At 43.2% G+C, this 27,087-nt stretch overlaps 3 protein-coding genes across 3 annotated transcripts in view; all 3 read right to left on the bottom strand.

The window, feature by feature from the left end:
• Positions 1-19: 19 nt before the first annotated feature.
• LOC134811920 (beta-hexosaminidase subunit alpha-like) lies at positions 20-1,894 on the bottom strand. The gene is made up of 3 exons (XM_063819074.1): positions 1,702-1,894; positions 1,347-1,514; positions 20-1,219 (listed from the first exon to the last, which is right to left on the bottom strand). The coding sequence occupies exons 1-3, from the start codon at positions 1,876-1,878 to the stop codon at positions 20-22; spliced, it is 1,545 nt and encodes a 514-aa protein (XP_063675144.1). The 5' UTR covers positions 1,879-1,894.
• Positions 1,895-2,027: 133 nt separating this feature from the next.
• LOC134811918 (beta-hexosaminidase subunit alpha-like) lies at positions 2,028-4,130 on the bottom strand. The gene is made up of 3 exons (XM_063819072.1): positions 3,917-4,130; positions 3,565-3,732; positions 2,028-3,444 (listed from the first exon to the last, which is right to left on the bottom strand). The coding sequence occupies exons 1-3, from the start codon at positions 4,112-4,114 to the stop codon at positions 2,245-2,247; spliced, it is 1,566 nt and encodes a 521-aa protein (XP_063675142.1). The 5' UTR covers positions 4,115-4,130; the 3' UTR covers positions 2,028-2,244.
• Positions 4,131-4,305: 175 nt separating this feature from the next.
• Positions 4,306-27,087, bottom strand: part of LOC134811916 (beta-galactosidase-like) — a 63,577-nt gene continuing 40,795 nt past the window's right edge. Inside the window, exons 9-14 of the mRNA XM_063819070.1 lie at positions 20,067-20,235; positions 19,500-19,585; positions 18,266-18,375; positions 9,336-9,418; positions 8,905-9,212; positions 4,306-4,737 (exon numbers count right to left, since the gene is read on the bottom strand). Coding sequence (XP_063675140.1) covers positions 4,560-4,737; positions 8,905-9,212; positions 9,336-9,418; positions 18,266-18,375; positions 19,500-19,585; positions 20,067-20,235 — 934 coding nt within the window. The 3' untranslated portion in view covers positions 4,306-4,559. The remainder of the gene's footprint in view (positions 4,738-8,904; positions 9,213-9,335; positions 9,419-18,265; positions 18,376-19,499; positions 19,586-20,066; positions 20,236-27,087) is intronic.

The raw sequence follows: 27,087 nt of genomic DNA, 5'->3' as shown, positions 1-27,087 counted from the left end.
CCACTGAGTAAGCAGTATTCTAGTGGTGTGTTGCCCACGTGTACTCCACGTGACAGTGCCCACGTGACAGGGTGGGCTCAGCTGGGTACCCCCTGCGCACCATCCTACATCTGTGGGCCTCTATCCGGGGCTCCATGAACTTCACATCAGTCAGGTACTCTGGGGCCCACAGTCGCTCTGCTGGAGCACTGGCACGGGGCCAGGTTCTATGGAGGACGTTAGTGTTGTCCACGTACTCCCCCCACATACAGATAGTGCCCCCCAGTACCAGCTGCTGCTGGGAGTAGGGAGCCGTCACGTTAAAGGACCTGGGGTCACACTTGTAGAACCGCCGCCAATCCTCCCCGTAGGATATGCGGTTCAGATACCAGCACGCTGAGAGAATGCACCTGTAGCCCTCCGAGGTGGCATTTTGAAACACCTTCTTCCAGTTGGGTAGCCAGGCGTGTATAATGGTCTCCGGGGTTATGTCTAGGTGATGATTGTAGATTTCTTCCCACACAATGTAGTTCTTGTTCAAAGAGTTCACTATTTTCAACAACCTCGTCTCATAATAGTCCTCCAATGCCTCATAATTTCCAGAAATGTTATGAACTGCCATCCAATTAGTAAGATTCTGATCACTCTTCCAACATCCGTAGTGGACCTCATCACCACCTAAATGTACAAATTCTGAAGGGAAAACGTTTGTAATTTCAGTGAACAGTTTCTTTAGTACAGGGTAGACAGCTTCGTTACTAGGGTCAATAGGCCCATAGTCTGATCCAATATTACCGTGTCCTGGACAGTGAGTAAGGAAGCCAGGGAGGGCGGCCCCCCAGGAAAGGGTGTGACCAGGAGTGTCCAGCTCAGGCAGAACAATAACCCCGTGTTTGTAGGAGAAGAGGATGATCTCCAGAACATCAGACTGGGAGTAAACATGGTGAGGAGAGAAAGCTCCCTTTCTGCACAGGTCTGGGTAGACCACGCTACAGTAGGGGAAGGAGGGGTCGTCCACTATGTGCCAGTGGAACACGTTCAGTTTGGACCAGGATGCCGCCCTGATCAGTTGCTTGAGTACCCCCACACTCAGGTAGTGCCGGGAAGTGTCCAACATGAAGCCCCGGAACTTGTAGCGGGGGTAGTCCTCTATGTGGAGGGTGGGGAGAGAGTAGTTGTTGGTGTTCACTAGCTGGCTGAATGTTTCTAGTCCTCTCATAGCTCCGAATACTGTATCTGCCTGAACATGATATCTCACATTATATAACTAGCGGGCTTCAATCACAAAACACCGCCTAATACCAAAGAGTGGAGGAAAAGGGCTGAAAAGAGTTGCAGAAAGAGAAAAAGTGAAAGAAAGAAGAAACCTGAAGAATAGCAGAGTTAGTTTGAATAGTGAGGGTGTAATTCTCACTGGTCATTAAAAGCAACTCCTCGTCAGGATCCTTGATAACCACCTCTAGGTTAGGCAAAGTAACGTTCAGTTTCTGTACAAAATCGTGGAGTTTCAAATACTTGTGGTAGCGATCAAACACCTGGGATATGGCAATCACAGAACAATTATTTCTAATAAAATACTATAAATTAAACAGTTCTGAACGGTATTTAAAGCGGGAACTATCTGGATAAACAGTTTTATTGACCGATCAAGCAATGAAGCTACTGAGCCGAAGCTGCCGAACAGTTATGATATTTGTTAAAGAGAAACACCAGATATTTTACCTCTTTAAGAAGCACACTGCTAGATGTGGTAGAGAAGGTGAAGGTGAGGGGGTCTATAAGAGCAGAGGAGGAGGAGAGAAGAGAGACATGTTGAGGGTAGGGGACTAGAGGTAGCTGGGGTAGATCTACTGAGTGTACCGTTACAGTGAGCAGAGAGAGTAGAGCAGGCAGCAGCATTGGTCTCTGCTAAACTAACGTCAAATACAGGGTGAGATTAGTTAGAAGGTGTGGTGTTTTAACACAGTGAAAGTGCCAATATATCTTAATTTGAATCAATATCTAACTGATAAGAAATATTTTTATGTATTCAGTGAGAGTAAATGTTAATGTCCAAAAATGATTAAAAATGTCCATAAAAAAGCTCAATTTATCAAAAACTATCTAAATCACAATATTTCAAATTTCTGCTAATACAGTAATATGAAATTTGTGTCAACATTAACAATTGATAAGTTATTAATATAACAAAATTATTTAACTAAATGTACAAACAAGGATGATTAACAGAGTTGGCGGTTTGCCAGCCACTGAGTAAGCAGTATTCTAGTGGTGTGTTGCCCACGTGTACTCCACGTGACAGTGCCCACGTGACAGGGTGGGCTCAGCTGGGTACCCCCTGCGCACCATCCTACATCTGTGGGCCTCTATGCGGGGCTCCATGAACTTCACATCAGTCAGGTACTCTGGGGCCCACAGTCGCTCTGCTGGAGCACTGGCACGGGGCCAGGTTCTATGGAGGACGTTAGTGTTGTCCACGTACTCCCCCCACATACAGATAGTGCCCCCCAGTACCAGCTGCTGCTGGGAGTAGGGAGCCGTCACGTTAAAGGACCTGGGGTCACACTTGTAGAACCGCTGCCAATCCTCCCCGTAGGATATGCGGTTCAGATACCAGCACGCTGAGAGAATGCACCTGTAGCCCTCCGAGGTGGCATTTTGAAACACCTTCTTCCAGTTGGGTAGCCAGGCGTGTATAATGGTCTCCGGGGTTATGTCTAGGTGATGAGTGTAGATTTCTTCCCACACAATGTAGTTCTTGTTCAAAGAGTTCACTATTTTCAACAACCTCGTTTCGTAATAGTCCTCCAATTCTTCATAATTTCCAGAAATGTTATGAACTGCCATCCAATTAGTAAGATTCTGATCACTCTTCCAACATCCGTAGTGTACTTCATCACCACCTAAATGTACAAATTCTGAAGGGAAAACGTTTGTAATTTCAGTGAACAGTTTCTTAAGTACAGGGTAGACAGCATCGTTACTCGGGTCAATAGGCCCATAGTCTGAGCCAATATTACCGTGTCCTGGACAGTGAGTGAGGAAGCCAGGGAGGGCGGCCCCCCAGGAAAGGGTGTGACCAGGAGTGTCCAGCTCAGGCAGAACAATAACCCCGTGTTTGTAGGAGAAGAGGATGATCTCCAGTACATCAGACTGGGAGTAAACATGGTGAGGCGAGAAAGCTCCCTTTCTGCACAGGTCTGGGTAGACCACGCTACAGTAGGGGAAGGAGGGGTCGTCCACTATGTGCCAGTGGAACACGTTCAGTTTGGACCAGGATGCCGCCCTGATCAGCTGCTTGAGTACCCCCACACTCAGGTAGTGCCGGGAAGTGTCCAACATGAAGCCCCGGAACTTGTAGCGGGGGTAGTCCTCTATGTGGAGGGTGGGGAGAGAGTAGTTGTTGGTGTTCACTAGCTGGCTGAATGTTTCTAGTCCTCTCATAGCTCCGAATACTGTATCTGCCTGAACATGATATCTCACATTATATAACTAGCAGGCTTCAATCACAAAACACCGCCAAATACCAAAGAGTGGAGAAAAAGGGCTGAAAAGAGTTGCAGAAAAGTGAAAGAAAGAAGAAACCTGAAGAATAGCAGAGTTAGTTTGAATAGTGAGGGTGTAATTCTCACTGGTCATTAAAAGCAGCTCCTCGTCAGGATCCTCGATAACCACCTCTAGGTTAGGCAGAGTAACGTTCAGTTTCTGTACAAAATCGTGGAGTTTCAAATACTTGTGGTAGCGATCAAACACCTGGGATATGGCAATTATCACAGAACAATTATTTCTAATAAAATACTAATATAAATTAAACAGTTCTGAACGGTATTTAAAGCGGGAACTATCTGGATAAACAGTTTTATTGACCGACCAATCAATGAAGCTACTGAGCCGAACAGTTATGATATCTGTTAAAGAGAAACACCAGATATTTTACCTCTTTAAGAAGCACACTGCTAGATGTGGTAGAGAAGGTGAAGGTGAGGGGGTCTATAAGAGCAGAGGAGGAGGAGGAGGAGGAGGAGGAGGAGGAGAGAAGAGAGACATGTTGAGGGTAGGGGACTAGAGGTAGGCGGGGTAGATCTACTGAGTGTACCGTTACAATGAGCAGAGAGAGTAGAGCAGGCAGCAGCATTGGTCTCTGCTAAACTAACGTCAAATACAGGGTTAGATTAGTTACAAGGTGTGCTTTGAAGTAAAAACTATGAAAATATTTTAACAATATTATTTTGCTGCTTAATCAGAATTATTCAATTCCTAGATCAGGCAGTATTATCTATCGGATCAGGAATAATGGATGGAGTTTGTCATAGAAATTAGGAGAGCTACAAATCAACTAAAATGCTACTACTACTAATAGTAAACAACTAAAATACAGAACGAGAATCAGTTAATTTGTTTGCCCTGCAGCATAAACGTATCTAAAATGATAGAAAATCTTACGAAACAAATATAATAGCAGTTTAAGCACGAAATCAAAAATAAATTGCTCACATTAAGTTGCGGTTTATGTCTTTAAAATCCTCGCTTAAAATTAAAAAATGAAAAAAATCCCTCTCTTCTGCCTCAAGAAAGTATTTTCACTGCTGAGAACTATCATAGGAACCATCAACGAGTGGAGTATCAGTGAGAACAATCGTCAAGTTAGTCGGCGCTCGCTCCAACTCGAACAGAAGGAAGGTGGACTTCATGTGTTCTCTGGTGGGACCTGGACTGGGGCAGTAGTGTCTCTTCTGGGGACCTGCTAGTGGCCAATACCTGGGACAGTACTTTGTTAGTGGTGTCTCTTCTGGGGACCTGCTAGTGGCCAATACCTGGGACAGTACTTTGTTAGTGGTGTCTCTTCTGGGGACCTGCTAGTGGCCAATACCTGGGACAGTACTTTGTTAGTAGTGTCTCTTCTGGGGACCTGCTAGTGGCCAATACCTGGGACAGTACTTTGTTAGTGGTGTCTCTTCTGGGGACCTGCTAGTGGCCAATACCTGGGACAGTACTTTGTTAGTAGTGTCTCTTCTGGGGACCTGCTAGTGGCCAATACCTGGGACAGTACTTTGTTAGTGGTGTCTCTTCTGGGGACCTGCTAGTGGCCAATACCTGGGACAGTACTTTGTTAGTAGTGTCTCTTCTGGGGACCTGCTAGTGGCCAATACCTGGGACAGTACTTTGTTAGTAGTGTCTCTTCTGGGGACCTGCTAGTGGCCAATACCTGGGACAGTACTTTGTTAGTGGTGTCTCTTCTGGGGACCTGCTAGTGGCCAATACCTGGGACAGTACTTTGTTAGTGGTGTCTCTTCTGGGGACCTGCTAGTGGCCAATACCTGGGACAGTACTTTGTTAGTAGTGTCTCTTCTGGGGACCTGCTAGTGGCCAATACCTGGGACAGTACTTTGTTAGTAGTGTCTCTTCTGGGGACCTGCTAGTGGCCAATACCTGGGACAGTACTTTGTTAGTAGTGTCTCTTCTGGGGACCTGCTAGTGGCCAATACCTGGGACAGTACTTTGTTAGTGGTGTCTCTTCTGGGGACCTGCTAGTGGCCAATACCTGGGACAGTACTTTGTTAGTGGTGTCTCTTCTGGGGACCTGCTAGTGGCCAATACCTGGGACAGTACTTTGTTAGTGGTGTCTCTTCTGGGGACCTGCTAGTGGCCAATACCTGGGACAGTACTTTGTTAGTGTTGTCTCTTCTGGGGACCTGCTAGTGGCCAATACCTGGGACAGTACTTTGTTAGTAGTGTCTCTTCTGGGGACCTGCTAGTGGCCAATACCTGGGACAGTACTTTGTTAGTAGTGTCTCTTCTGGGGACCTGCTAGTGGCCAATACCTGGGACAGTACTTTGTTAGTAGTGTCTCTTCTGGGGACCTGCTAGTGGCCAATACCTGGGACAGTACTTTGTTAGTGTTGTCTCTTCTGGGGACCTGCTAGTGGCCAATACCTGGGACAGTACTTTGTTAGTAGTGTCTCTTCTGGGGACCTGCTAGTGGCCAATACCTGGGACAGTACTTTGTTACTGGTGTCTCTTCTGGGGACCTGCTAGTGGCCAATACCTGAGACAGTACTTTGTTAGTGGTGTCTCTTCTGGGGACCTGCTAGTGGCCAATACCTGGGACAGTACTTTGTTAGTGTTGTCTCTTCTGGGGACCTGCTAGTGGCCAATACCTGGGACAGTACTTTGTTAGTGTTGTCTCTTCTGGGGACCTGCTAGTGGCCAATACCTGGGACAGTACTTTGTTAGTAGTGTCTCTTCTGGGGACCTGCTAGTGGCCAATACCTGGGACAGTACTTTGTTAGTGTTGTCTCTTCTGGGGACCTGCTAGTGGCCAATACCTGGGACAGTACTTTGTTAGTGGTGTCTCTTCTGGGGACCTGCTAGTGGCCAATACCTGGGACAGTACTTTGTTAGTAGTGTCTCTTCTGGGGACCTGCTAGTGGCCAATACCTGGGACAGTACTTTGTTAGTGGTGTCTCTTCTGGGGACCTGCTAGTGGCCAATACCTGGGACAGTACTTTGTTAGTAGTGTCTCTTCTGGGGACCTGCTAGTGGCCAATACCTGGGACAGTACTTTGTTAGTAGTGTCTCTTCTGGGGACCTGCTAGTGGCCAATACCTGGGACAGTACTTTGTTAGTAGTGTCTCTTCTGGGGACCTGCTAGTGGCCAATACCTGGGACAGTACTTTGTTAGTAGTGTCTCTTCTGGGGACCTGCTAGTGGCCAATACCTGGGACAGTACTTTGTTAGTAGTGTCTCTTCTGGGGACCTGCTAGTGAGCAATACCTGGGACAGTACTTTGTTAGTAGTGTCTCTTCTGGGGACCTGCTAGTGGCCAATACCTGGGACAGAACTTTGTTAGTGGTGTCTCTTCTGGGGACCTGCTAGTGGCCAATACCTGGGACAGAACTTTGTTAGTGGTGTCTCTTCTGGGGACCTGCTAGTGGCCAATACCTGGGACAGTACTTTGTTAGTGGTGTCTCTTCTGGGGACCTGCTAGTGGCCAATACCTGGGACAGTACTTTGTTAGTGGTGTCTCTTCTGGGGACCTGCTAGTGAGCAATACCTGGGACAGTACTTTGTTAGTAGTGTCTCTTCTGGGGACCTGCTAGTGGCCAATACCTGGGACAGTACTTTGTTAGTAGTGTCTCTTCTGGGGACCTGCTAGTGGCCAATACCTGGGACAGTACTTTGTTAGTGGTGTCTCTTCTGGGGACCTGCTAGTGGCCAATACCTGGGACAGTACTTTGTTAGTAGTGTCTCTTCTGGGGACCTGCTAGTGGCCAATACCTGGGACAGTACTTTGTTAGTAGTGTCTCTTCTGGGGACCTGCTAGTGAGCAATACCTGGGACAGTACTTTGTTAGTAGTGTCTCTTCTGGGGACCTGCTAGTGGCCAATACCTGGGACAGTACTTTGTTAGTAGTGTCTCTTCTGGGGACCTGCTAGTGGCCAATACCTGGGACAGTACTTTGTTAGTGGTGTCTCTTCTGGGGACCTGCTAGTGGCCAATACCTGGGACAGTACTTTGTTAGTAGTGTCTCTTCTGGGGACCTGCTAGTGGCCAATACCTGGGACAGTACTTTGTTAGTAGTGTCTCTTCTGGGGACCTGCTAGTGGCCAATACCTGGGACAGTACTTTGTTAGTAGTGTCTCTTCTGGGGACCTGCTAGTGGCCAATACCTGGGACAGTACTTTGTTAGTGGTGTCTCTTCTGGGGACCTGCTAGTGGCCAATACCTGGGACAGTACTTTGTTAGTAGTGTCTCTTCTGGGGACCTGCTAGTGGCCAATACCTGGGACAGTACTTTGTTAGTGGTGTCTCTTCTGGGGACCTGCTAGTGGCCAATACCTGGGACAGTACTTTGTTAGTAGTGTCTCTTCTGGGGACCTGCTAGTGGCCAATACCTGGGACAGTACTTTGTTAGTGGTGTCTCTTCTGGGGACCTGCTAGTGGCCAATACCTGGGACAGTACTTTGTTAGTAGTGTCTCTTCTGGGGACCTGCTAGTGGCCAATACCTGGGACAGTACTTTGTTAGTAGTGTCTCTTCTGGGGACCTGCTAGTGGCCAATACCTGGGACAGTACTTTGTTAGTAGTGTCTCTTCTGGGGACCTGCTAGTGGCCAATACCTGGGACAGTACTTTGTTAGTAGTGTCTCTTCTGGGGACCTGCTAGTGGCCAATACCTGGGACAGTACTTTGTTAGTGGTGTCTCTTCTGGGGACCTGCTAGTGGCCAATACCTGGGACAGTACTTTGTTAGTGGTGTCTCTTCTGGGGACCTGCTAGTGGCCAATACCTGGGACAGTACTTTGTTAGTAGTGTCTCTTCTGGGGACCTGCTAGTGGCCAATACCTGGGACAGTACTTTGTTAGTGGTGTCTCTTCTGGGGACCTGCTAGTGGCCAATACCTGGGACAGTACTTTGTTAGTGGTGTCTCTTCTGGGGACCTGCTAGTGGCCAATACCTGGGACAGTACTTTGTTAGTGGTGTCTCTTCTGGGGACCTGCTAGTGGCCAATACCTGGGACAGTACTTTGTTAGTGGTGTCTCTTCTGGGGACCTGCTAGTGGCCAATACCTGGGACAGTACTTTGTTAGTAGTGTCTCTTCTGGGGACCTGCTAGTGGCCAATACCTGGGACAGTACTTTGTTAGTGGTGTCTCTTCTGGGGACCTGCTAGTGGCCAATACCTGGGACAGTACTTTGTTAGTGGTGTCTCTTCTGGGGACCTGCTAGTGGCCAATACCTGGGACAGTACTTTGTTAGTAGTGTCTCTTCTGGGGACCTGCTAGTGGCCAATACCTGGGACAGAATTTTTTACCCGGGGATTATTGCTAACCAAATTGATTAAAATTTTGGCAAAAATTTAAGTATTTTTGACGTCCCAGAAGATCTACATAAAACGTTAACACGTAACAAATAAAAGTGATCGCTGACCTGCCAAGGTTAATGTCGTCCGTTTGAGTAGCTTTGTTATAAAGAACCATGAGAATACCCTTCCCCCAACCTTGTGTGTCTACATATGTATCACTCTCTAGTAAAAGAGGACTGGTAGCTCTGTAGAAGGTAGGGATGAAACCTCTCCCTACCTCTCTCTCTACCTCTTCTCCTGCCTCATCACGCCTCTTTCCGTGTTTTGCTACAAGTGCCCTCCAGCTGCACTTAGAAGCTTCTTCTGGAGTGCCTTCATAAGGACCACGTGGCAGGAAATTGGAAATAAGAAACGCTTTCCAGCCTGATAGAACCTGAAAAAAGTAAACATATTTGAGTGTGGTATATGGAGTAGCAATTTAATTTCATATGGTGAATAATAAAATAGGGCCGTGGGGCTTGCAAATTATGAGATCTTCAAATATTGGGCTCCAAACCTGGCCATTAGCTGTAACGTTCCCAATTATTCCCTTCTGGTAATATTTGTAGGAGTATCTCACGTGACCAGTGTTGCTGTGTCCTGTAAGTTACCATGGCAACTGTTAATATTTACACGGTAACCATGGCAACTGTTAATATTTACACGGTAACCATGGCAACTGTTAATATTTACACGGTAACCATGGCAACTGTTAATATTTACACAGTAACCATGGCAACTGTTAATATTTACACGGTAACCATGGCAACTGTTAATATTTACACGGTAACCATGGCAACTGTAAATATTTACACGGTAACCATGGCAGCTGTTAATATTTACACGGTAACCATGGCAACTGTTAATATTTACACGGTAACCATGGCAACTGTTAATATTTACACGGTAACCATGGCAACTGTTAATATTTACACGGTAACCATGGCAACTGTTAATATTTACACGGTAACCATGGCAACTGTTAATATTTACACGGTAACCATGGCAACTGTTAAAATTTACACGGTAATCGTGGCAACTGTTAATATTTACGCGGTAATCATGGCACATGGCAACTGTTAATATTTACACGGTAACCATGGCAACTGTTAATATTTACACGGTAACCATGGCAAGTGTTAATATTTACACGGTAACCATGGCAACTGTTAATATTTACACGGTAACCATGGCAACTGTTAATATTTACACGGTAACCATGGCAACTGTTAATATTTACACGGTAACCATGGCAACTGTTAATATTTACACGGTAACCATGGCAAGTGTTAATATTTACACGGTAACCATGGCAACTGTCAATATTTACACGGTAACCATGGCAACTGTTAATATTTACACGGTAACCATGGCAACTGTTAATATTTACACGGTAACCATGGCAACTGTTAATATTTACACGGTAACCATGGCAACTGTTAATATTTACACGGTAACCATGGCAACTGTTAATATTTACACGGTAACCATGGCAACTGTTAATATTTACACGGTAACCATGGCAACTGTTAATATTTACACGGTAACCATGGCAACTGTTAAAATTTACACGGTAATCGTGGCAACTGTTAATATTTACACAGTAACCATGGCAACTGTTAATGTTTACACGGTAACCATGGCAAGTGTTAATATTTACACGGTAACCATGGCAAGTGTTAATATTTACACAGTAACCATGGCAACTGTTAATATTTACACGGTAACCATGGCAACTGTTAATATTTACACGGTAACCATGGCAAGTGTTAATATTTACACGGTAACCATGGCAAGTGTTAATATTTACACAGTAACCATGGCAACTGTTAATATTTACACGGTAACCATGGCAACTGTTAATATTTACGCTGTAATCATGGCAACTGTTAATATTTACACGGTAACCATGGCAACTGTTAATATTTACACGGTAACCATGGCAAGTGTTAATATTTACACAGTAACCATGGCAACTGTTAATATTTACACGGTAACCATGGCAACTGTTAATATTTACGCTGTAATCATGGCAACTGTTAATATTTACGCTGTAATCATGGCAACTGTTAATATTTACACGGTAACCATGGCAAGTGTTAATATTTACACAGTAACCATGGCAACTGTTAATATTTACACGGTAACCATGGCAACTGTTAATATTTACACGGTAACCATGGCAAGTGTTAATATTTACACGGTAACCATGGCAACTGTTAATATTTACACGGTAACCATGGCAACTGTTAATATTTACACGGTAACCATGGCAAGTGTTAATATTTACACGGTAACCATGGCAACTGTTAATATTTACGCTGTAATCATGGCAAGTGTTAATATTTACGCTGTAATCATGGCAACTGTTAATATTTACACGGTAACCATGGCAACTGTTAATATTTACACAGTAACCATGGCAACTGTTAATATTTACACGGTAACCATGGCAACTGTTAATATTTACACGGTAACCATGGCAACTGTTAATATTTACACAGTAACCATGGCAACTGTTAATATTTACACGGTAACCATGGCAAGTGTTAATATTTACACGGTAACCATGGCAACTGTTAATATTTACACAGTAACCATGGCAACTGTTAATATTTACACGGTAACCATGGCAACTGTTAATATTTACACAGTAACCATGGCAACTGTTAATATTTACACGGTAACCATGGCAACTGTTAATATTTACACGGTAACCATGGCAACTGTTAATATTTACACAGTAACCATGGCAACTGTTAATATTTACACGGTAACCATGGCAACTGTTAATATTTACACAGTAACCATGGCAACTGTTAATATTTACACGGAAACCATGGCAAGTGTTAATATTTACACAGTAACCATGGCAAGTGTTAATATTTACACGGTAACCATGGCAACTGTTAATATTTACACAGTAACCATGGCAACTGTTAATATTTACACAGTAACCATGGCAACTGTTAATATTTACACAGTAACCATGGCAACTGTTAATATTTACACGGTAACCATGGCAACTGTTAATATTTACACAGTAACCATGGCAACTGTTAATATTTACACGGTAACCATGGCAACTGTTAATATTTACACGGTAACCATGGCAACTGTTAATATTTACACGGTAACCATGGCAACTGTTAATATTTACACGGTAACCATGGCAACTGTTAATATTTACACGGTAACCATGGCAAGTGTTAATATTTACACGGTAACCATGGCAACTGTTAATATTTACACGGTAACCATGGCAACTGTTAATATTTACACGGTAACCATGGCAAGTGTTAATGTTTACACGGTAACCATGGCAACTGTTAATATTTACACGGTAACCATGGCAACTGTTAATATTTACACGGTAACCATAGCAACTGTTAATATTTACACGGTAACCATGGCAACTGTTAATATTTACACGGTAACCATGGCAACTGTTAATATTTACACGGTAACCATGGCAACTGTTAATATTTACACGGTAACCATGGCAAGTGTTAATATTTACACGGTAACCATGGCAACTGTTAATGTTTACACGGTAACCATGGCAACTGTTAATATTTACACGGTAACCATGGCAAGTGTTAATATTTACACGGTAACCATGGCAACTGTTAATGTTTACACGGTAACCATGGCAAGTGTTAATATTTACACGGTAACCATGGCAACTGTTAATGTTTACACGGTAACCATGGCAACTGTTAATATTTACACGGTAACCATGGCAACTGTTAATATTTACACGGTAACCATGGCAAGTGTTAATATTTACACGGTAAGCATGGCAACTGTTAATATTTACACGGTAACCATGGCAAGTGTTAATATTTACACGGTAAGCATGGCAACTGTTAATATTTACACGGTAACCATGGCAAGTGTTAATATTTACACGGTAACCATGGCAACTGTTAATATTTACACGGTAACCATGGCAACTGTTAATATTTACACGGTAACCATGGCAACTGTTAATATTTACACGGTAACCATGGCAACTGTTAATATTTACACGGTAACCATGGCAACTGTTAATATTTACACGGTAACCATGGCAACTGTTAATATTTACACGGTAACCATGGCAACTGTTAATATTTACACGGTAACCATGGCAACTGTTAATATTTACACGGTAACCATGGCAACTGTTAATATTTACACGGTAACCATGGCAACTGTTAATATTTACACGGTAACCATGGCAACTGTTAATATTTACACGGTAACCATGGCAACTGTTAATATTTACACGGTAACCATGGCAACTGTTAATATTTACACGGTAACCATGGCAACTGTTAATATTTACACGGTAACCATGGCAACTGTTAATATTTACACGGTAACCATGGCAACTGTTAATATTTACACGGTAACCATGGCAACTGTTAATATTTACACGGTAACCATGGCAACTGTTAATATTTACACGGTAACCATGGCAACTGTTAATATTTACACGGTAACCATGGCAACTGTTAATATTTACACGGTAACCATGGCAAGTGTTAATATTTACACGGTAACCATGGCAACTGTTAATATTTACACGGTAACCATGGCAACTGTTAATATTTACACGGTAACCATGGCCTTCAATGGCAACTGTTAATATTTACACGGTAACCATGGCAACTGTTAATATTTACACGGTAACCATGGCAACTGTTAATATTTACACGGTAACCATGGCAACTGTTAATATTTACACGGTAACCATGGCAACTGTTAATATTTACACGGTAACCATGGCAACTGTTAATATTTACACGGTAACCATGGCAACTGTTAATATTTACACGGTAACCATGGCAACTGTTAATATTTACACGGTAACCATGGCAACTGTTAATATTTACACGGTAACCATGGCAATTATTTACCAACGGTAACCATGGCAACTGTTAATATTTACAACGGTAACCATGGCAACTGTAATATTTTAACACGGTAAGCCATGGCAAAAGTGTTAATATTTACACGGTAACCATGGCAACTGTTAATTTTTTACACGGTAACAATGGCAACTGTTAATATTTCACGGTAACAATGGCAACTGTTTATATTTACACGGTATCCATGGCAAACTGTTGAATCTTTTACACGGGTAACCAGGGCAACCTTGTTAATGTTTACACGGTAACGCAAGGCAACGATGTACAAATTTCACACGTTAACCATGGTCCCCATAACCACTTTCCCCTTGATCAACCCCCAGGCCACAGGAACACATAAACCCTGTAACCCATTGCAGGAGAATCATATAAAACCACGGAGGCCCGCTGGCCACTGATAAATATTTCCACTGTAACCAAGGCACCAGTTAAAAATTACACGGTACGGCCAGTCCATACATGAAACACATTCCCCGTGTCAACATGTCAAGTTTAATATTTACACGGTAACCAAGGCCACCTTATCCAATGGGGATGGAGGAGGTTAATTATTTTTTTTATTAGATCTTTTGATCAACATGCAAACCCCTGTACCCCCAGTCCCCTACTGTATTATATCCCCGGTCCGCCCAGGCCCCAGGAAAATCTTTTATAACCACCGGTACCCGGCACCAGATTCAAAGTTTGACACAAAACGTCACGCCTTGCATGTGTTCATAAATTTACAACGTTAACCCAGTCACCAGAACAACTTGTGACCCCGGATACCCCTTGCCACACATAACAATTATTACACTGTAAACGTGGCTAACAGAATACTAATTAAACGCAGGTCAAGACATGGCAACTTATAGCTATTACACACGTCAGCATTGCAAGGTATTGTGTATCTACAAAACCCGGACAAACCCTTGGCAACATGTAAATATTGTCACGTAAACACCTGGCACCAGGAACAATAAACACGGTCACCCAAGGCCCCTTGTACATATAAAGCCCGGTAACCCTGGGCCGCCAGTAACATATTTACCCGGTACACCCAGGGCCAGTGTATACTAATGACACGGTTAGTCCATGGCAGCCTGAAACCTATAAATTCCCCGGTACACCAAGGGCAACTGTTAACTAACAATCGCCCGGAATACCCCATGGCCACGAGTTTAACTAATATTACACTGTCACCAAGGCCACCTGACAATAGAACCCCGGTACCCATGGCTTCCCCTGATATATTTCCACGGAAACCCATGGCAACTAGTTAAATTTTACACGTGTAACCAAGGCAACAGATAATATTATGTTATTTAGTTGGATTTTTGTGAATGGTTTTAAATTTGAATGGATTTTGGGGTTTTTTGTGGAGTTTAAAATTAATAGTTGATTATACCGGTAACCTCGCGGACACCATGGCCCAGTCCAATCATATTACCCGGTCACCCATGTCCATCTGATAATCTTAATCACGGTAACCATGGCACTGTTAATATTTCCACGGTACACCATGGCAACTGTTCACTTAATTACCACTGTAACCATGGCAACTGTATCATCTTTTTATCAACAGGACAGTAACCATGGTAACTGTTAATATTTACCCGTAACCATGGCAAGTGTTAAATATTTAGATATATATTGATCCCCGGTAACCCATGGCCACGTGATAATAATTTACACGTTAACCATGGCAGCTGTTAATATTTACAACGGTAACCACTTGGCAACTAGTTAATAAATAACACGGTAACCATGGCAGCAGATTCTATTTACACGGTAACCAATGGCAACTGATAGAACATTTACCACGGTAACCATGTCAACAGATAAAGATTAACCCGTTACCATGGCAACTGTTAATAAATAATCACGGGAACCCTAGGCCACTGTTCAATATTTTTGGGGCGTTAGTGTTTGGGTTTATATTTATTTTGTGGGGGGGGGGGGGGGGGGGGGGGGTTTTATTCTTTCTTTTTTATGGTTGTTTAATTGTTTATAATTAAGTTGAAGAGTTAGATTTCTAATCCGACGGGGGCCCGTCCCCATGGCCACTGATAAACTATATATACCCGGTAACCATGGCAAGTGTTCATAATTACCAACACGGTAAACCAAGGCACCTGATAACCTCTTTACCCCGGTAACCATGCAACAGTAACTATATACCACTGTAACCATGGCAACAGTTATCAACAGTAATTACACGGTAACCATGGCACGTGTTAATATTTTACCCGGTAAAACCATGGCAAGATGTTTAATATTTACACGGTCACCATGTCAACTGTTACAATTATACGGAACCCATGGCAACTGTTAATATTTAGCACGGAAACCAGATCTGCAACAGTAAAAATTTACACGGTAAACCCATGGCACACTGTTAGAAGCATAATTTACAACTGTAACCCCATGGCAACTGTTAATATTTACACGGTAACCATGGCAACTGTTAATATTTACACGGTAACCATGGCAACTGTTAATATTTACACGGTAACCATGGCAAGTGTTAATATTTACACGTAATCATTGCAACTGTTAATATTTACACGGTAACCATGGCAAGTGTTAATATTTACACGGTAACAATGGCAAGTGTTAATATTTACACGGTAACCATGGCAAGTGTTAATATTTACACGGTAACCATGGCAACTGTTAATATTTACACGGTAACCATGGCAAGTGTTAATATTTACACGGTAACCATGGCAACTGTTAATATTTACACGGTAACCATGGCAACTGTTAATATTTACACGGTAACCATGGCAACTGTTAATATTTACACGGTAATCATGGCATCTGTTAATATTTACACGGTAACCATGGCAACTGTTAATATTTACACGGTAACCATACACGGTAACCATGGCAACTGTCAATATTTACACGGTAACCATGGCAACTGTTAATATTTACACGGTAACCATGGCAACTGTTAATATTTACACGGTAACCATGGCAACTGTTAATATTTACACGGTAACCATGGCAACTGTAAATATTTACACGGTAACCATGGCAGCTGTTAATATTTACACGGTAACCATGGCAGCTGTTAATATTTACACGGTAACCATGGCAACTGTTAATATTTACACGGTAATCATTGCAACTGTTAATATTTACACGGTAACCATGGCAACTGTTAATATTTACACGGTAACCATGGCAACTGTTAATATTTACACGGTAACCATGGCAACTGTTAATATTTACACGGTAACCATGGCAACTGTAAATATTTACACGGTAACCATGGCAACTGTAAATATTTACACGGTAACCATGGCAACTGTTAATATTTACACGGTAACCATGGCAACTGTTAATATTTACACGGTAACCATGGCAACTGTTAATATTTACACGGTAACCATAGCAACTGTTAATATTTACACGGTAACCATGGCAACTGTAAATATTTACACGGTAACCATGGCAACTGTTAATATTTACACTGTAACCATGGCAACTGTAAATATTTACACGGTAACCATGGCAACTGTTAATATTTACACGGTAACCATGGCAACTGTTAATATTTACACGGTAACCATGGCAACTGTAAATATTTACACGGTAACCATGGCAACTGTTAATATTTACACGGTAACCATGGCAAGTGTTAATATTTACACGGTAACCATGGCAAGTGTTAATATTTACACGGTAACCATGGCAACTGTTAATATTTACACGGTAACCATGGCAACTGTTAATATTTACACGGTAACCATGGCAACTGTTAATATTTACACGGTAACCATGGCAACTGTTAATATTTACACGGTAACCATGGCAACTGTTAATATTTACACGGTAACCATGGCAACTGTTAATATTTACACGGTAACCATGGCAACTGTTAATATTTACACGGTAACCATGGCAACTGTTAATATTTATACGGTAACCATGGCAACTGTTAATATTTATACGGTAACCATGGCAACTGTTGATATTTACACGGTAACCATGGCAACTGTTAATATTTACACAGTAACCATGGCAACTGTTAATATTTACACGGTAACCATGGCAACTGTTAATATTTATACGGTAACCATGGCAACTGTTAATATTTACACGGTAACCGTGGCAACTGTTAATATTTACACGGTAACCATGGCAACTGTTACCATTTTTAGCTAAAATAAGCAGGGACAAAAGGGTTTCGCGATTGTTTTGGCCAAAAATCGCGATACCGCGAATTTTAACAGGCTATACATTAAACTATACATAAAATTTGTCGCAAATAATGGGAAAAATCGCGATTCCGTACATGCCGCGATTTCCTTTTGTCCCTGAAAATAAGTAAAGACAGGCACATGATCTTGTTATTGTTATGTTTCTATGCGTTTTACTGGTGTCTGGACGTAATCTACTATAGACTGTTTAGTGTTTCTTAGTCGCATATTGTCTGGGGAAATGACTCTTTCGGTTATGTAAATGTGCTACAGTGTTCACTGACACAACTAACATGACATAAAGTTGAGTAATATTAAAGTTGAGTTATTACACTACGTACCGTTGTCTTCAACCAGGATGTAAAGCTTCCTGCGACTAAATGAGAAGGTTTTGTAAGGGCGGTTTCGGGAACTGATCTGTACTTCACCGTCTTCTGTCATTACGTAAACCCTGTATATATATTAAATAATATTATTATATTTATATTATATAATATAGTAGTAGTACGCAGTGCTCAGTAGCTGATTTAGCCCCTTCCTTACATAATTATTAAACTAAATACACTAGTGCAGTATCACCATCAGTGCTCGATTATTCAATCGCTGGCGAGTCAAAGTTTTAGACAGAATGTAACCAGACTGTTATTTCTTCGGAGATGATTTTACACGAGGAGTATTGCTAACCAAATTGATTTAAAAGTTGGCTAAAATTCAAGTATTTTTGCTGACGTCAGCAACAGTTGCCATGGTTACCGTGTAAATATTATGGTTTTGCTGACGTCAGCAAAACCAGAAGGTCCCTTTTATCATCCAGTTAACTAAAGATCTAAAATTTAAAACGGGCCTTAAAATAATTACTCCTTCGTTAAAGAACTATTAAACTAACCCAATGAGTAACTTTCCATCACAGAAATACCAATCTAATTGAATAAAATTTGCCGTACATTTCGCAAAATTTGGCTGCAATTATATTGTATAATATGTTGCTTCTGAGGATGCCCCAACACCAGAGAATACTAAATTACAAAAATCGTTTTTTAAACCAAATTATTCTAAAAAAGCATTAACCTCAATTGCAATATTTTAATGAAGGGGCAAGCTGGAAATAATTTCCGATAGATTTTCGGAATGCTTAAAAAATTATTTAACTTTACTATGTCCTCAAATTGCAAATAAAATGATGTAAAATTGACTTGAAAAGCTGACTGCAGTACTTGGTAAAAAATGTATTTACAATTATTTATTTATATTACTATTAACGAGTAGGGTCAATTTTGTTCGCTGCTGTAACATTTAAGACACGTGGCGTTTTTAGTCGTTTTAATTCTCCGCTGTTCTTATAGGTCATAGTAGATTATATTATATTTTATATTATATTTTATATTATATTTTATATTCTATTTTATATTTGCAAGTGTTTAGTTATAACTAAATATAATACTTTATCATTACTTTTCATTTATCTGAGGTGTAATATTGCCAGATCTCATCTCTTGTTATGTTACGGGGTTTTGTCAATATATTAAATGTTGCCGTGGGCTGGCGAGTTCCCATTGCCTGCCTCTTGGTATGTACCTGTCTCCGTAAAGGTCTATGTCAATAGCTGCTGGTAGAGGTATTTCCTCCGGTATCATAGTTTGGTAGACAACAAATCCGTGATTCTGAAACGTGTTGTTACATTATTTCATAATGGTAACACCCTAATAAAACTCTTAATCAAAATTACATGGTTTTCAACAGTTTAAGGTTGCAGTGCAGCAAACAGACAAATCGTAAAATTCGCTGCTTTGAAATTGAATAAAATTAACCTTTTCATTATTATTATTGACCAATACACTTTTAGAGCACTTTATGCTAAAATTTATAATATTTATAGTACAGATTTTTGCCAGTTAATAATCGGAGACAAATATCAAATATGGGTATGGTAGGAACCGATGTTTCCGAGTTGAAGCTTAAAAGTAACTAAAAGTAACTAAAAGTAACTAAAAGTAACCAAAAGTAACTAAAAGTAACTAAAAGTAACTAAAAGTAACTAAAAGTAACTAAAAGTAACTAAAAGTAACTAAAAGTAACTAAAAGTAACTAAAAGTAACTAAAAGTAACTAAAAGTAACTAAAAGTAACTAAAAGTAACCAGTACCTGTCCCATCTGTTCCATTGGAAGAGGTAACTCGCTTTGAATCACGCAGTTAGGGTCGTACTGCAGCAGTCTCACCATGTCAAATATGTTAATAACCTCCTCCAATTGTACCGGTCCAACGTGATGTTTAGTAGTGTTGTCAGGTATCGGGCGTGTCTTGCTGTAGTTACTGAGAAGTAGTTAGTAGCTGTAATTATGAGCATTAATTATATCCTAATCCTGTAATTATGAGCGTTAATTATATCCTAATCCTGTAATTATGAGCATTAATTATATCTTAATCCTGTAATTATGAGCATTAATTATATCCTAATTCTGTTGTGAAAGAGAAGAGATGGGAGTTCCACAAGATGGGAATCGACATGAGCTCGGCCTTCGATACCATAAAGAGATCAGTTATCCTGGAACTTTTGGCTGGTGCTGATTGTTGTGAGGATGACATTCGTTTGGCGAGATACTTGCTCTCCAACACCAAATTGAGAATAAAAATCAACAACACCATTTCCTTAGAGTTTGAAACATCCGAGGGTTCGTTTCAAGGTGATGCTGCATCTGGTGCATTCTTCACACTGTACTTTGCTGGAGCTATGTATCACTTCCGTGCAGTAGTGATTACCATTCGGCCTAACCCACCGTTCAACCCCGAGACCCTCATGCCTATTGAATGGGAATACGCCGACGATGGCAATTTTGCAGATGAGGATGAGGAAACTCTTAAAGAAATGCTGCCCATATGTAAGGAGATCCTTGAAGAATGGAACCTGTTTGTGAACGAGGACAAAACAGAACATGTCCACTTCTACATTGCAGATAAGGACGAGGTAGACGCCAAGGGTGAACCCGTGAAGAACAGAGAGCCCTGGCGCAACACTATTTCTCTTGGATCCAAGCTCTGCAGTAAGGCTGATATCTCTCGCCGATGCATCCTTGCTTACGTTGCCTTTGAGAAATACAGCAAGGTATGGGCAGAGAAATCCCGCATTTCTCTTCCTGTAAAAATCAAGCTGTATGAAGCATTTGTTACCCCTGTTTTATTGTACAACTGTAACAGCTGGGCAGCTCCACAGAACATTATCAATAAAGTTGATGTGTGTCAACGCAAACATCTAAGACGTATCATCAACATGACCTATCCCCGCATCATCAGCAACAAGAACTTGTATGCTCTTTGCAATGTAATTCCACTTTATAGTAAGTTTTTAGTTCTACAAGTCTTTTAAGTGGAGGTCTTTAGGATGTTCTTAGTAACTACTTTGGATTTGTGTAAAGTTTGATAATAATAAATATAATAATAATCCTGTAATTATGAGCGTTTGTTATATAATGACAAATGACGTGATTTCAGTTTGAAAGTCGGTACTTTTACGCTCCAACGTACCTGTAAAACATTCGTATGGAATATTTGTAGACGAACTGTATAGGATATGCAAATCCTCCTCAGTGGTTACTGAACTTATTAATGATGTTAAAATTAAATTATTAATTGATAAACTGATTACCCAGACTTTTTAACGGAAGATCTTGCATAGATATCTTAAGTTATTTATTAATAATAATAGTCAGTCAGCGTGTAATGTGTATCCTCAGACACTGGCATAGTTTTACATTTTATGACTTCATGTAGATTATAGTGTGCTAGGCCTCCTTATAATTCCTTATGCAATAATATGCATGTTACCTTTTGCGAGAGCTATTTCTTTGGTTGTGTCGGAATAGTTTTATTTACGTTAACCACTCTTTCACAGTTTGTTATTAAGCTTTCATAGTAGTAGTAGGCTATTTTGTTTTCTATATTCTATTATATAGACTTTTACTTAAGGGGGGCGGCCAAATTCCAAAATTCGCAATGCGAAATTCAGAATTTGGCCGCCAAATTTTTTTAAAGGCCTAACTCAAAATTCTGTCCCAAAACTTAAGGTTGAAATGCGATTGTACGTTGATTCTGAAAATTTCATGTAAAAATATTGAAACCCTATTGAGTTCTATTGTTTTGAGCGAAATCAGTTTTGCAAATATCGCGAACTGAGATATGGGCAATTTTGTTCCTTTTTTGCGATTATTTGAACACAGAACCCACAGTTAGGTAGATACTGAGCTGATAATCATAGAGAATGTGTAGTATATAGTATATGCTTACCTTCCATATAAAGTTGGTTTCGTTCAAAAATATTGATATTTGACTAATATATGGGCCAAAATCGATCAAATTTGATGCGTATGCCCAAATATGGTCATATGGTTTTTTGCTCATAACTCAGTCATTTTTTGTCCAATCTTGATGGAAATTCATATACGAGTTCAGGGGACCACTAGCTACAAGTAGAGCACCTAAACTCTGGATTTTGGGCATGTTCACGGTATTTGGCTAAATTGGGCCTAATTTGGACCAGCGTGGCTGCCCCGCAGGCACCGTTTGGCGGTTGGGGTCAGGGACCCCCTCAAAAGTTTGGTCACTGGTCCTAGTTTGTTGGTCAACTGCTATCTCGAAACCAAGTTTCACAAAAAAATCAGGGTGACCCCCCCCCCCCCCCCCCCCCCCCCCCCCCTTAAGTCTAGTTAATGTTGTACATTAATTAATCACATTTTATTGATCTGAGGTGCAGTATTACCAGTTCAATTTGTAACGGAATAGTCCGATAATTTCACTGCGTCATAATATATGATAAAATACGCCATCACGGATCTGGAAATAAAGCGGCCATCCACAAAAGAAAAGTGGCTGGATTTACTGGTACCTTGGCGAGCCAGGTAGCGGCCAGGTAGCGGCCGGATTTACAATTACCTTGGCCGCGAGCCAGGTAGCGGCCGGATTTACAATTACCTTGGCCGCGAGCCAGGTAGCGGCCGGATTTACTTACCTTGGCCGCGAGCCAGGTAGCGGCCAAATTTACAATTTGAATTACCTTGGCCGCGAGCCAGGTAGCGGCCGGATTTACAATTACCTTGGCCGCGAGCCAGGTAGCGGCCAGATTTACCTACCTTGGCCGCGAGCCAGGTAGCGGCCGGATTTACAATTTGAATTACCTTGGCTGCGAGCCAGGTAGCGGCCGGACTTACAATTTGAATTACCTTGGCCGCGAGCCAGGTAGCGGCCGGATTTACAATTACCTTGGCCGCGAGCCAGGTAGCGGCCGGATTTACTTACCTTGGTGAGCCAGGTAGCGGCCGGATTTACAATTACCTTGGTGAGCCAGGTAGCGCCGGATTTACAATTACCTTGGCCGCGAGCCAGGTAGCGGCCGGATTTACTTACCTTGGTGAGCAAGGTAGCGCCGGATTTACAATTACCTTGGTGAGCCAGGTAGCGGCCGGATTTACAATTACCTTGGCCGCGAGCCAGGTAGCGGCCCGGGTTTACTTACCTTTGGGAGCCGGTACAGCCCAATTTACTTACCTTGGCCGCGAGCCGGGAGCGGCCGTTTACAAATTTCCTGCCGCGAGCCAGGTACGGGCCCATTTCTTACCTTTGGCGCGAGCCAGGTACAGCCAATTTTTCTTACCTTGGCCCCGAGCCGGACGGCCCGATTTACAATTACCTTGCCGCGAGCCAGGGACGGGCCCGGGTTTACAATTACCTTGGTACCCGGGAGCGCCGGATTTACAGTTACCTTGGCCGCGGCCAGGTACGCCGGATTTACTTACCTTGGTGAGCCAGGTAGCAGCCGGATTACAATTACCTTGGTGAGCAAGGAAAGCGGCCGGATTTACTTACCTTGTGAGCCAGGTAGCGGCCAGATTTACAATTACCTTGGTGAGCAAGGTAGCGGCCAGATTTACAATTACCTTGTGAGCCAGGTAGCGGCCGGATTTACTTACCTTGGTGAGCAAGGTAGCGGCAGGATTTACTTACCTTGGTGAGCAAGGTAGCGGCCGGATTTACTTACCTTGGTGAGCAAGGTAGCGGCCGGATTTACTTACCTTGGTGAGCCAGGTAGCGGCCGGATTTACTTACCTTGGTGAGCAAGGTAGCGGCAGGATTTACTTACCTTGGTGAGCAAGGTAGCGGCAGGATTTACTTACCTTGGTGAGCCAGGTAGCAGCCAGATTTACTTACCTTGGTGAGCAAGGTAGCGGTCGGATTTACAATTACCTTGGTGAGCCAGGTAGCGGCCAAATTTACAATTACCTTGGCCGCGAGCCAGGTAGCGGCCGGATTTACTTACCTTGGTGAGCCAGGTAGCGGCCAGATTTACAATTACCTTGGTGAGCAAGGTAGCGGCCAGATTTACTTACCTTGGTGAGCCAGGTAGCGGCCAGATTTACAATTACCTTGGTGAGCAAGGTAGCGGCCGGATTTACTTACCTTGGTGAGCAAGGTAGCGGCCGGATTTACTTACCTTGGTGAGCCAGGTAGCGGCCGGATTTACTTACCTTGGTGAGCAAGGTAGCGGCCAGATTTACAATTACCTTGGTGAGCCAGGTAGCGGCCGGATTTACTTACCTTGGTGAGCCAGGTAGCGGACGGATTTACTTACCTTGGTGAGCAAGGTAGCGGCCGGATTTACTTACCTTGGTGAGCCAGGTAGCGGCCGGATTTACTTACCTTGGTGAGCCAGGTAGCGGCCGGATTTACTTACCTTGGTGAGCCAGGTAGCGGCCGGATTTACTTACCTTGGTGAGCAAGGTAGCGGCCAGATTTACAATTACCTTGGTGAGCCAGGTAGCGGCCGGATTTACTTACCTTGGTGAGCCAGGTAGCGGCCGGATTTACTTACCTTGGTGAGCAAGGTAGCGGCCGGATTTACTTACCTTGGTGAGCCAGGTAGCGGCCGGATTTACTTACCTTGGTGAGCCAGGTAGCGGCCGGATTTACTTACCTTGGTGAGCCAGGTAGCGGCCGGATTTACTTACCTTGGTGAGCCAGGTAGCAGCCGGATTTACTTACCTTGGTGAGCAAGGTAGCGGCCGGATTTACTTACCTTGGTGAGCAAGGTAGCGGCCGGATTTACTTACCTTGGTGAGCCAGGTAGCGGCCGGATTTACTTACCTTGGTGAGCCAGGTAGCGGCCGGATTTACTTACCTTGGTGAGCAAGGTAGCGGCCGGATTTACTTACCTTGGTGAGCCAGGTAGCGGCCGGATTTACTTACCTTGGTGAGCCAGGTAGCGGCCGGATTTACTTACCTTGGTGAGCCAGGTAGCGGCCGGATTTACTTACCTTGGTGAGCAAGGTAGCGGCCGGATTTACTTACCTTGGTGAGCAAGGTAGCGGCCGGATTTACAATTTGAATTACCTTGGCCGCGAGCCAGGTAGCGGCCGGATTTACTTACCTTGGCCGCGAGCCAGGTAGCGGCCGGATTTACAATTACCTTGGTGAGCCAGGTAGCGGCCGGATTTACTTACCTTGGTGAGCCAGGTAGCGGCCAGATTTACAATTACCTTGGTGAGCAAGGTAGCGGCCGGATTTACTTACCTTGGTGAGCAAGGTAGCGGCCGGATTTACTTACCTTGGTGAGCCAGGTAGCGGCCGGATTTACTTACCTTGGTGAGCAAGGTAGCGGCCAGATTTACAATTACCTTGGTGAGCCAGGTAGCGGCCGGATTTACTTACCTTGGTGAGCCAGGTAGCGGCCGGATTTACTTACCTTGGTGAGCAAGGTAGCGGCCGGATTTACTTACCTTGGTGAGCCAGGTAGCGGCAAGATTTACAATTACCTTGGTGAGCAAGGTAGCGGCCGGATTTACTTACCTTGGTGAGCAAGGTAGCGGCAGGATTTACAATTACCTTGGTGAGCCAGGTAGCGGCCGGATTTACTTACCTTGGTGAGCCAGGTAGCGGCCAGATTTACAATTACCTTGGTGAGCAAGGTAGCGGCCGGATTTACTTACCTTGGTGAGCAAGGTAGCGGCCGGATTTACTTACCTTGGTGAGCCAGGTAGCGGCCGGATTTACTTACCTTGGTGAGCAAGGTAGCGGCCAGATTTACAATTACCTTGGTGAGCCAGGTAGCGGCCGGATTTACTTACCTTTATGAGCCAGGTAGCGGCCGGATTTACTTACCTTGGTGAGCAAGGTAGCGGCCGGATTTACTTACCTTGGTGAGCCAGGTAGCGGCCGAATTTACTTACCTTGGTGAGCCAGGTAGCGGCCGGATTTACTTACCTTGGTGAGCAAGGTAGCGGCCGGATTTACTTACCTTGGTGAGCCAGGTAGCGGCCGGATTTACTTACCTTGGTGAGCAAGGTAGCGGCCAGATTTACAATTACCTTGGTGAGCCAGGTAGCGGCCGGATTTACTTACCTTGGTGAGCCAGGTAGCGGCCGGATTTACTTACCTTGGTGAGCAAGGTAGCGGCCGGATTTACTTACCTTGGTGAGCCAGGTAGCGGCCGGATTTACTTACCTTGGTGAGCCAGGTACCGGCCGGATTTACTTACCTTGGTGAGCAAGGTAGCGGCCGGATTTACTTACCTTGGTGAGCCAGGTAGCGGCCGGATTTACTTACCTTGGTGAGCAAGGTAGCGGCCGGATTTACTTACCTTGGTGAGCAAGGTAGCGGCCGGATTTACTTACCTTGGTGAGCCAGTTAGCGGCCGGATTTACTTACCTTGGTGAGCCAGGTAGCGGCCGGATTTACTTACCTTGGTGAGCAAGGTAGCGGCCTAATACCACCCATCAATAAGGATCTCACCCAATATTACTACAAGGTCGGGGATAAAAGACCCCGTGCCGCTATTGTACTGCACAAAAACCTGACAGTAAAATGTTGGGAACTTACACAATTCACAACACCCGATCAAGTGGCCATTAAAATCCAACTCAGCTCGACAGAACTCATTCTGGCAGCTTCGTACATGGATATAAATGGGCCGGTACCGCCACAAGAAACATCACCTCTAGCAAAATACGCAAATGATAACAACATCCCGCTCATTATAGGGTCGGACACCAATTCCCACCACACCCTTTGGGGGAACAAGGCATGCAATAAAAGGGGAGAGGAGCTTCTTGACTTTCTCTCCTCCCTAGGGCTGTCATGTGCCAACAAAGGATCATCCCCAACCTTCCTCAACTCTCGAGG

This window comes from Bolinopsis microptera, chromosome 2 (genome assembly GCF_026151205.1).
Source record: "Bolinopsis microptera isolate Bmic1 chromosome 2, MBARI_Bmic_1.0, whole genome shotgun sequence".
NCBI classification, from domain to species: domain Eukaryota; kingdom Metazoa; phylum Ctenophora; class Tentaculata; order Lobata; family Bolinopsidae; genus Bolinopsis; species Bolinopsis microptera.
The sequence above is the reverse complement of the archived record's forward strand: the minus strand, read 5'-3'. Positions and strand labels throughout refer to the sequence as shown.